The sequence below is a fragment of the Lepisma saccharinum genome, chromosome 6 (assembly GCF_977018435.1).
Source record: "Lepisma saccharinum chromosome 6, izLepSacc3.1, whole genome shotgun sequence".
NCBI lineage: Eukaryota > Metazoa > Arthropoda > Insecta > Zygentoma > Lepismatidae > Lepisma > Lepisma saccharinum.
In genome coordinates this window covers 27,052,290-27,064,908 of record NC_139234.1, presented here as the reverse complement: position 1 = coordinate 27,064,908, position 12,619 = coordinate 27,052,290, and the positions used below count along the sequence as shown (strand labels likewise).

General features: G+C 39.9%; 1 protein-coding gene across 6 annotated transcripts in view; it reads right to left on the bottom strand.

Annotated features, from left to right (window-relative positions):
* Positions 1-12,619, bottom strand: part of AP-2alpha (adaptor protein complex 2, subunit alpha) — a 162,500-nt gene that overhangs the window by 57,156 nt on the left and 92,725 nt on the right. For all 6 annotated transcript variants that reach the window (XM_083123669.1, XM_083123674.1, XM_083123671.1 and 3 more), the window contains one exon: positions 8,848-8,945. In XM_083123669.1, the coding sequence (XP_082979795.1) occupies positions 8,848-8,945 (98 nt within the window). The remainder of the gene's footprint in view (positions 1-8,847; positions 8,946-12,619) is intronic.

Below are 12,619 nucleotides of genomic sequence, written 5' to 3'. Positions count from 1 at the left end.
GTTTTTTAGGCATAATAAAACTTCATCAGTACTTTAATGCTTCTAGGTCGGGGGGAGGGCGCTATAAACGTTAGGGATTGAATTTTGGAATACCCTTCCTAGGAGATGCTTCCATTCAGTGGCGTGGCCAGAATGTTGGAAAGGGGGAGGGTTACGTATACTTACTTATTTTTTAGTAGTCTGTCCTCATTTTAACAATTTCACGCATTAAAAGTTTTTTTTTCCGGAATACTGGGCCAAAGGGAAAGTTATGACCCCCATCTCCCCCCTCCCCTTAGGTATACCACTGCTTACATCATAATAGGAAGACACACCTAAACTTTCAGGATGTGTGTTGTTGAGTCAGGACTAACTCTAATTTATGTAAGTTACATAAATATATATTTTGTTTACTACATTAACCTTAACGACTATAAATGCACTTTGTCGATACTTGCTTTCTAGTTCTAAACAAGCTTTTCTCTTAATTTCTGCCACCTACAGCTCACTTTACACGACGTAAGATAACATATGTGTCACCAGCAAGCATAGCTAATCCTCATATCACTGCTATTGTTGACTTATCTCGTCGCAAGCCCAGCGTCACGTGATTTTACGCCGGTTTCTCTCTCCAGCAGAAACACGCTTGGGCTTCGGGAAAGCTGATAACGACAACGCCCACCTCGCAACTATTCCTGGAGCTCGGTTTACACTTCCATTCCGCTAGTAACAGAAGAGAAAACAGAGCAAGTAATAAAAATTCACGACTCCCTTCCGTTATGGGGCAGCTCTAGACGTCAGTCTACCATTTCAGAGTTCCCACATACCTTGAGGTCAGTACATGTCGGGAACTACTTCTTCCAGTCGAAGTTTCCTTCTTGCTGGGAAGTCTTTTCTTCTCTGTCTCTTCTTGTGGTGGCTTTTCTTTAGCGTCATTTTCCACGCTACTTCGGAGACCTTCATGCTGAACACTGAGGCATTGATCTCTACGTCCAGACTCTAGAGGAAAGCAAGGGTGTGACGTTCCCATGAATGACCTCAAATGTCAACAGCTCTTCACACAGTACGCCCTGTAAAGTTCATTTTTATTGCAGGCTTATGACGACAATCCTCTGTGGGGCGTGTGTTTGTTCCTTATCCTTCTCATCACCATTCATCCTCATCGTCGCGATTAGCCAAAAATGGAAGAAAAGCGACGTAAAATAAAGTACATCAAATGTACGTCTGGAACACGAATATGGATATATGATGTTCAAGGCACTTTCAAAACTGATAAAAATATATATCTGTGCACTGCATAAAGGTACATGGGGTACGAGATGAGAAGATAGGCCGCTACGCATTCTCGATCTCGGTTCTGCTGGAGGTGATGTAACCTGTACCAAGTTCCAGAAGCATTGAAAGATGGCGCCCCTACCTTGATGACTACAGCTTACATTTTTAATGAACATTAAGTATGAATAGCGATCGACCTTTTGACGTCATCTGTAATATGCATAGTAGGTGACAAACGGCTCATCTTCCCGCGCATCGAGAGCAACCCGCAAACCTCTGTGGCAGAGTGGTTATCACACCGCGTTACGACGCCAGGGGTCCCGGGTTCGAACCCTGGCATGGGTGTCTTTGTGAATGTCCCTTCATCATTTCAATCAAATTACTCATCCTCATCTTCGCTTTTAGCCAAAAGTGGAAGGAAATCGAAGAAAAATAAACCCAATCAATCAATCGAGAGCAACCCGTAAGTCGCTGCTTTTTTGCCTTACAACAGCTCCTGTGACCGAGGGCGGTGAACGGTCGCTCCACAATTCCGAAACAGAAGGTTCCAGGTTAGAGTGGCATGACTGACTCTTCCTTTATAATTGTCCCGTTTAATTGGGTTAGGCCTTACAGAGTGCACGACAAATCTGTTAACGTTGGGCAAGTGAAGCACGTCCCAGTAGCATCTTGCTACGCCGAGTGAATTTGTCACATTAAATATAAACTAAATAATGATTACAGAGCAACTGTTGAAAAAGACTAACACCCCTGTCTCTCTGCCTCTCCCTTGGGGGGAAAAAGATTCCTGGACCTAGAACTGATAGTTTTCTTCGAATAATAATGAATAATGTATAAATATATAAAATACCGTTTTTGTCGAGGCGAAAATTACACAATCCTCTGTCTGCATTATGGAATTACAGCGATTAATTAATGTAATGGATGATTATCTTTTGAAATATTTAGAATATTAGAAGTTAATGTCTTTTTATTCTTAGAGCATAGAAATTAGGGTTCTAGTTATTACATGTATTTTTGACAAGTTTATCTTACACACGCGTGCATTCATTATATATATATATATATATATATATATATATATATATATATATATACACACACACACACACACACACACATAGGATGACCACATATTTGTTGACCAAAAAGAGTATAGTCTATAGGTTGAAGGTGCGCATGCACAAAACATAAAAAGAAAACTAAAATAATGGTGGCTAATTGTTATTGCTTCTATTATAGCCCCTATAAAATAGGCCTACACTCTACAGATTCAAATTACTTATGGGTCTAATGTAATTAGCTAATTACAAATACTCTCTCACCAATGGCCATCGTCATTCATACTTCTGGGATGATTTTGCTTTCTTGAGTATGTTTAAATCGTCCTTAATTGTGGTCATGTCCACATTAAATTTCACTTTCATTACTTGTTCGAGTGTTGACACCAGGAGTGTACGTTTTTCCTCTCGCCAAAAAGTTTTAATAACACTGAAGAGTTTTTCACAGTCAACATTTGTACCAGGCAGAGTAGAGTAAACAAGAATTTTATAAGAGGCACACTGACTTTTAAATTTGACCCAACCTGTACTAAATCTTTGTACACTGACCTCCACTTACCCATCATTGCTTCTTTTCTCCCCCCCCCTAATCTTCAAGATGTTTTTCAACGGCTTTTGAGATTGCACAGTAAGTGTCAAAAATATAATTATCATTAAATTCCAATTAATTTGAAATATGTTTTGCTTGTTGATGGATATATGAAAATGACTCTTGAAATTGTTCATAGGAAATTCTTGAGTCAAGGAGTAAATACCTCAGTTTCTTGACATCTTCAAAAAAAACGAAGTGACCATGTTTCTAAGTATTTTACCACTTCATAATACGGTAAAACCTATTTGAAACAGAGTATGCATATTCCTCCTTCATACTCCCTTCTTTTACGTGTTTCATAAGTGAACTTTTTGCTGAGAATGAGGAAAAGTTCTGTTCTATTCTGTAGGGAGTTGAAAATATTGAACAAACTTCAATTACTGTTATATCACACCTTTCAAATTTTAAAATAGTATCATTAAACAGGAGTAGCTGTGCATGCAGAAAATATAGCCATAGTTCACTTGTATCATCTTGAAAAAAATTGACATAGCAATTGGGGCATTTTCCTCACTCAAAAAATAGGCCTTTATCGCTTCATACTGACGTATAATTAAAGTAAAGAGAGGAATCTTATCTTTGAGTGGTATAAAAGACCCTCATAATGGCACCCAATAAATTCACAGAATCTTTTCAAATTTTCTGTTCTCACAGTAAAAATACTAAAATGATTGTATATTTTGAAAACCAAGTTCTCAACATCTATGGGTATTATTTTCGCACAAGATACAGAAATTGCATTATGTAGAATATGAGCCCCACAACCAATAGGCAAAATATTTTTTTCTAATCTGCACTAACTTTCTGTGCACATTTTTATTTCCTGATGTTGTCTTGTTTATGCTACCAAAATTTAATGGTGCATCCAACAACCTTAGTTTCCAAACCATATTGATTTACTGTATCCATCAATACACTTGAAGAAACTATCCAACTTACGTGTCTCAGAAACCGATGAACATTCTGTGTGTGACTTTGATTTTATATGTTGTTCAATATCATATTTACCTTCGTTTTTATGGAAAAGAGTATATTTTGGGATTTTTGCAAATTGAAAAGAGTATATGAACCTCTAGAAGAGTATAATACTCTTAAAAAGAGTATGTCTGGTCACCCTATATACACATACACGTATGTATACATAAGACAGATGTCGACAATCAGAGAAATGGTGACGGATTGAGTTCTATAGTTGATTCTTGGTGGAAGTCCACGTTCTAAACACTGTGCTGTCTGACTGAACAAGCAGAATTGAATTTTGTTTTTTGCGTTAGCTTGGTCTTGCAGCACAATGACAGGTAAAAGGGAAATAATAAAAAAATAAAAAAAATGCGAATCCTTGAACTCTCGACACACGATGACGAAAGCGAGACTTTTTTTTTTTTTTTTTTTAGGAGAGGGGGGATATCATCGAACATTCAGTGAAGACAATTTGAGCGATTTTCTCTCAGCGCGTAGTCTCGAACTTCTTTACTTCACTGACGCGACACCGTATTATAATAGTCTTCTATACTAGACAGTGGCGTTGTTGGTGCGGTAACAGGTTGCGGGGATGTTCCTGTCAGACTTCACACACAAATGAAAACGAATTATTCTATCTGAACTTTTCAACTGGCTAAGCATATTTGCTGTTAAGCAACAAGTCCTAAATGTAAGCGAATGTCTTCGCTAGAAAGCAGCTAACAGGCACACATTATTAGTAAATACAGGGTGATTCAAAAGTATCTTGGCATTTTAATCAAAAAGCATCATCGTATTGACAAAATTGACAGTACTGCTGAAAAGTACTCTAGAATAGAAAAACTCAGTACATTTCAATGTGGTGGCTCTAAGTCTAGGCACAGCGTAGGCTCTTGCGTAGACCGGAACACATGCTCCAACATAGCTGGCGTGATTTCCCCTGTTGATGCAGCTATTCGCTGGGTCAGTCGCTCTATGGTGTTGATCTTTACTTGGTACACCCTCGACTTCATGGAGCACCAGACAAAAACGTCTAGGAAAGTCAGGTTTGGGAGCGAGCCGCCCAAAGTTTTGGCGAGCACGGCCGATCCACCTATCGGGGAAGGTGTGAGTGAGGTAGTCCCGAACGATTGTTACGAAATTGGGTGGGGCACCATCTTGACGGAAAACAACAGGGTCTATTTTTCCCATCCTCAACACCATTAATTACTGATAAAAGGAAAATGTCAACAGACTTTTGAATCACCTTGCATACGAAATTATACTCTTCAAATTGCTGTAAAGAAGTTAAAGAATGTAGGCTTTATATCAACCAGACTACAGCACAACAATTTTTGGTTGTTCAATCTTACAGTCTATACGATAGTTAAAACTATCAACTATGACTTCTAACCCTTTCTTCAAATAACAATATATTTTTCCTTAGCCACGAGAGAAAATCTGTATCAAAGTTTAAAGCTAGTACACAAGGCGTACTTATATTAGTGCCTAACCTACAGACTGTCATTGCAATCAAGATTCTATCTGCCACTTCATGCCTCCCCTCCTCACTCTCCTCTTCTTGCCTTTCTCTCTTCTTGTCTATTTCCTCAATTATTGTATACCTTTCTATCCCTTTCTCTCTCGTAATCCACTACTATACTCTACATATCATAAATTATTTGAAGATGTGGTTTGTAAGCTTTCTGGAGGGAAAACTGAACGATACAATTTTATGGTGGGTCAAAGCTCACCCTTGCGTGTGTCCCCCGTGGAGGCGTCCCTGGTTGGACTTACAGTTTTGGAAAATATTAAGTCACCTTCTAGTTATTCCTCAAGGCGTTTCATATTGAACTACTACAGAAAGACATTAACTTATGTGAAAAAAATAAACTCATTTTCCGTTGGGAAAATGCCTAAGACGACACACTCAGGTAAAATGACTTAGTGTCTCTCCCTCTCTTTAGACACTGAGCGCCGATCGAAATGTACACTCCTGTTCACAAAGCGGCACATTTTATAAGATTAGACAGTTGAACAAGGGTTGGACAAAATTAAAAATAATTCAGGTGCCAGCTCCTCTTTCTCAGGAGCCAGCATATTGTTTTGCACACACGGGTTAAGGAAGTCTCGAATCCAAGGTAGTTAAAGTTACGCATTCTGAAATATGAATCTCAAAACATTAAATTTATTAATTGAAAGGCTCGGGCGGAACACATGGTAAGTGACATTTTGAGTTACAAAGTAATGTGTTCCATCCTTCAATTTTCGACTGAAATTGGTAAACACAACACGAAAACAATTTATCTACAGTATAGCTTCTCCTTTTTCTTATCGAACTCAGAAATGACCAAAATGTCACTTAGCATGATTTACACCCGAACCCTTCAAATAATACAAGCCTGGATTAAAATTAATTAATTCTTGCGCCAGCGTGGCATTCCTAAGGCAACTGGTAACAGTATGAATAACAATGCAATACATTCTAATATATGGCAGACTCTACCATATCGTTGTAGATTTTAAAATTCGGGTTGCAACAGTGCAAAAATTTATGGCATGTTTATTATTCAGACACATGATACAGAAAAACACACATGGAAAAACATATGCTCTACTAGTCATTAAAAAGGAAAGTAATAGAAATTTCCGTAAGTAAACTTGAAACATGTTTTTAAGAACTGGACTTTAAAATATCAGTAGCCAGTGCAAAGAAAATTTTCAGGCGCCCTGTATTTTTCTACCCCTGAATTGAAGTATGTGCCACTTTATCTGAACAGGAGTGTACATTATACTTCAATAGTCGGCTTCTCAGTCAACCTACTGAATATTCTTGCATGGCGATCAGGAGTGACGAAATCAGGACGGCGCAGACAGAATGAACGAGGAAGAGACTCCTCGAAGTAGCCAGGAGGGGAGAGGGACTCGAGCTGGCAGCGGACCAGAAACCTGACCAGCGCATGAACAGAGCAAAATAGTAACGAGGTGTCCTCGAGTAAAAAAGCATTATTTTTGCACGGATGACGCCAACTTCCTGTGGACTCTGCAACTGGTTGTGTAACTGCATTTCCGAAAGTCGTTCGCCGACTATACTTCGATTGGAACCTTTTAACTGACACGTAGAGGGACATGCTCTTGAAATTCTCTCTGGCACAACAAGGTGTTTACGTGGATTATTTAACCTTTCGACAGCGCAATTACACACGCTCGACCTTGGAGGTACACACAGTCAGGTCCAGATTTTGGGGTGCATCCATTTACAAAGGAGCCTCCACTGAGAAAAGGCTCTGCAAAGGGCCCTCAGTACGAAAAAATAATAATACTGGTACGAAATATGAGAAAAATACATAACTATGCACATAACTGCAGTATTTTTCAGTAGCTCGTATGATTAACTTTGCAACAATTTCTGTTTTGCCTATCTCCATTTTTGGTTATTTTATATCGATTTTTCTACCTATTGAGTTAATCGCGACGATGAAGATGAAGAATGTTTTGATGAAATTATGACAGAAAAACACAATGATACATAGATCTGACCATGTTTCGAAACTGAGACCTCTGGCTTCTTATCGTGTTGTGCTGACTATTCTCGGTGGCCGAGGGTGTTAAGTGGTCAACTTTCAAAGTCATCACCGTAGTTCCCGGGTTCGAGTCTCGACCTGGGCATGAGTGTTCTTTTGTCACTTCAGCAATTTCATCCGGTCACCACGATTAGACACAAGTGGCAGAAAAGCGACGCTAAATAACAAGAATACAATGCTGACCACTACTCCACGGAGTTTTTGGTCATTGTAGAAACCAACTTATTTATGAAGCGTGATCTCCCTCAAATACATAAAGGGGCCTGGAATGTTGCTAGTCCCGGGATTATAATTGTGTAAATTCTGATCTGACAGCCACAGAATGTCTTGTATATTTGCTCCCGTTCGCACGGTTAACTTCCGAGTACCAAAGGGGGACAAAATCGGAAATACTTTTGTTTGAAAACGCGATGTTTGCGCCAAGAATAGTAACGAAAACGAATTCCCACTTGTTAAAATGTCAAGGTTGTTGAAGTAGTTCAATTACACTATTTCCACTTTCGTTATTTTACGTTGTTTTTCTCCATTCTAGCTTAATCGTGACGATGGGGGTGAATGTTGGACTGATGAAATACACAATGGGACAAACACATCCATGATGTATCCAGGACCACTCTTGTGGCAAAAAATAGTAACCATTCGGCCTTGTACGCGGAAGCTGAATTGCGTATTATCATTTTCTTTTTGTACAAGGCGTTTTCTTCAGTCTTTGCGTGAACTATTATTACTATTATTAGTCTAAATGCGGACTCGAGACCTGAGGAAGACGTTCCAAGACGTTACTTAAATTCTATTTTTCTTTACGCTTTTCTTTGTTAAAAAATGTCCTTGCTTTGTTCCTTTCACCGATTGATTTAGTATGTTTCACGTCGCTTTTCTGCCGATTTTGGCTATCATGACGCTGGGGATGAATGAAATGGATGGAGGGACAACCACGAACCTATATGGATGAACCAAAACGAGCCTCACAAAGGATTATACTGGTGTTATGTCCAGGCGCCAATGCATCCAGGGATTTCTACGTGGAAGAGAGGTTGACATTTGCGTGTCCCCAGAAAGGGTTACTCCCTAATTTCCTTTGTTCCTCTCATCTACACGATACATTATATATATTGCATTTGCAGCATAGGATATTTGACGTACTGGCAGCACTACACATTAATTGCGGTTCACAATATTCGACGATTGCGTAGCACTTACAAATGTAAGCATACATCGCACCTTACTTCGAGTGGCAATATCGATTGATACGTTAAATCGTGAACAGCTCAAGGATACTGAGGTATTGGATATGAGCAGCGACTTTATGACTAATGCTTCCAGCAATATCTGTGTATCACTGCGTCAAATGTTGGTTACGAAACAATACAACCGTTTAAATTATCTACAGAAGTTCAGAGGAAAGATGACTACTTACAGTTTCGGATGTCGGAGATGAACACTGCGAGGCCTCGCATCCCATCTCCCCTGACTGCCGGCATCTTGCCCCCAGCCTCCCCGTGGTCCGCTCGCCACCTGTTATGGAAAAAGGAACTGTCAGTTATACGTACACAACACACAGACACATACTTAAATACACGCAGAAATGATGTAACAAATTAGGTTTTCAAAATGTTAGTTTGGTTTTAAAGAAACAAAGTATCAAGCACTCAGTATTTGTGTTACCTTTATGGAGGGCCGCCCTGTATAATAAGCTTCCTCTGAGCTCCGTTGGCCACCAGGGACTTGGACCAATTCGCGGCGGATCTGCCAAGTGTCGTCGCTCCATAAGAATCTGCGAAAAGCCAGGCAATTGTGGCTCCTCGTTTTTTTACATAGGTTTACCATTGGCCTATTTTTCAAATCCTTTCCCTCCCATATTTTTCAATGTCTATTCACACATGGCTTCTGAAGTTCATATTTCCAGCAATGATTTTTCTTCTTAGCTTATCTGTAACACTTTCAGAAACGAGACATAATGTCAGCTCTATATACTCTAGTTGTAAACTAGCAGGAATGAGATGCCTTATAGAAATCATATTATAGATTCAACTGAATCTTAATTTAATCTTCGAGTTCCCATTCGATAATCCTGGTGTACAAAAACTCTTCCACTACACGAATCTATCTTTTACAATGACCAGGCTCTGTGATGGATCGGTCATCGTAAAGCGCTACTAAGCCAAAGGTTCCAGTTTCGAACGCTTGGCAAGGCGTGGGTGCAACACGTAAAATAAATTTAATAGTAGAAAAACTGAATCTTAGCGCTGGCGTTTTCTTGCCTGAACTGTCTGCTTCCACCATGTCCAATTTAATAGCCCGTGCCAAAACAGCCTTTAAGGACCAAGGCGTACCTACCGACTGCCGGCCTCCTCACTCCCACATGTCTCAGCAGAGGTGGGCGATCATCCAAACAGGTACGGGATGACGTGTGGTCAGCACGATGAATCACTAGTTGTCGTAGGTTCCCATGATCGCGTTACACTGGTCATTCGTAACTCCCCAATTTCCTTTAGATGGTGGGTGGCCACCAACCCCATACACTGGCCGAACTCTCAGGGAAAAGGTTGTTACGCTTCCCCCGAGGAGACTCGAACCAACGCCCAAAGCCTTTACTTTAAAATATTGTATCTGGAAACTTGAGAACTATTAAACGTCTGACCTGCCCAGAATTCGAACCCAGGACCTTTGGCTTCGTAGCGTGATACGCTAACCAATCCGCCACGAAAACTGGTTACTTATAATTTATATGGAGGTGCGAGTAAAAATATACCCATCTCCTGGGATCTCTAACGCACTAGAACCAGGGCCGGATTAAGGTGGGTGCTATTGATGCTGCATCATTAGGCCCATTCCTGAAATAGGCCCAGATGAAAACAGACGAGAATTTTCCGAAAGCTGAACAGTTTTCTTTTGCTATATTAAACTGTAAATAAATCTTAGAATGAAATTTGGAGCCCAAATTTCGGACACCTAGACACAGCGTTACTTATTATACAGTTACTATTATTCTTTGCGCTGTGACGTAACTATAACGTCGTTCAAGCATCAGGCCCAATTTCGTCTTAATCCGGCCCTGACTAGAACCCATCAAGAAAACCTTCAAAGCCACGTCAGTGGTGCATTAGTTTTACGCCAACCATGTGTGAATTTACCATGCCATGCGTGGCTCAAAGAACTCCACTGTTGTATCTGTACGTGAAACGATGCCTTGTTTTCCAGTTTACTCGAGGAGAGAAAACCACTCTTGATTTTCTCTTCCACACGTGCGCTGTGATAAGTCAACCCTGCTTCTCTGGAAATATCAAACAGGAAATTTGCAAAGAGTCTATGTTGTTGCTCGGCCTTGCAAAGTTCCGATTCCGTGTGGATTTACTCAGAATGAGTACATGATCCATACAATACAACCTCTTGCAAATGAATGCGTTTCTCTCTCGCACAGTGAACCAAGTGTCACAAACTTGTTTACTTTTATACCTGAACATCCTTTACTTTTCCAGGAACCCCAGGTTAGTGGGAACGCCGAGATTTTATTACGGGTACATATATAATGAATAAAAATAGAACTGGGTTCGAACCTGAATCCAGAATTGCCAAGATGGAAGAAGAACAACAAAACAAGATTTAACATTCCAGTTGAGATTTGTTATCAGAGCAGAGGGAGGAAATCTCGTTTGGAAGAAGAATGCAATAAAATGTAGGGGAAACCATTTGTTGCCTGGAATTTATAGAAGTAGTGCTCCTTCGGCATCGAAACAATCTGGAACTTACTGGCTTCAAGGCTTTCAATGTACTTTCGAATGCATATAGAACCAAAAGCCAATCACGGATTTTTCCTCTTGAAAGTACGTCACTCATATTCTCGCACGCTACCTTCCTTCCCTTTATCTCGTGTGCACTTAACAGTGCAGGGTTCATTATCATGTTCGAAATAGTATCTTATCGTCTTTTAATAGCAGCAGGCTGCAACTGTAAACGCAAGCGTCATTGGTGCCTTCTTTTTTATCTCTGTCCTGGAATTTTTGTTCCGGCGTTCTTGTATGGTTATGAGAATCTCTGTCTAGACGTATCGTTAAATACATTCTAATTAGTTACTTCAAACATGTGAGGGTTTAATTGGTCGTCATTTAGCGTCGCCTTTTTGCCACTTTTTGTTTAATTGCCCAGACGAGGATGGGTGATGATATGATGGAATTGATGAAGGAACACTAACAAAGAACACCCACACCTAGGCCGGGATTTGAACCCATGACCCCTGGCGTCATAGCGCAAATGTGCGAGGGTAAACTACGAAGCTGAATTTGTAGTTCGTTCATATAATTTCAATCCATTTGTTTTTTTTAATCTTACAAGCCCCGTCTAGTTCGCTGGACTTTTTGACACACTGTGCAGTGCTGGTGTATCCAGTGTCAGGGTGGTGCAAGGAAATGACGTTCAACCAATTAGACGGAAAGCGGTGTTCAAGTTCAGAAGATTCAACAAATGCATGTGTGCTGCTTTAAACTGTCATTTGATTTGTTAGTGCTCACCACGTGACCGTACACCACACGTACACCGGTTCGGACGGTAGTGCAAACACCAAATACACTACTTGACTACAAATCAACGAACTAGCCGCTTCGGTGCAAAGAGTGTCAAGATGTGCAGCGAACTAGATGGGGCTATTATCTCAAAACAGGCATTTGAAACTATCTGACATTCGTGGACAGTTGCAACATCAGCTTCAACACTTATAATTGATTCATTTGTCCTTAAGTGTATAAGTCGAGGATCTGTATGCAGCATATATATATATATATATATATATATATATATATATATATATATATATATATATATAATATATATATATATATATGAAACATGTGGCAAAATATGTGGTTACACATGTAAAAAAACAAAAGCATATTGTACAGTCACGGACACTTCTGGGTTGTAACGATCACACTGAAATATTACAATCCAGCTGTGTCCGTGACTGTACAACCCCACTCATTCTCAATATTTCAGGGCCGGTCTTATAGGCACGGGTCCCAAAGCACATAGTGTGCACGGAGCCTACAACTAAAATGCTCAGTTGAACTCAGTCGATCTTAAAGAGTGGTGTCCCATATTATGCTAATGATATAATAAATAATATATTTAATAAACTATAACCCCCCTTTTCGTTTACCACTGACGCCAATTCGATACTTAAAGAAACTTGGACC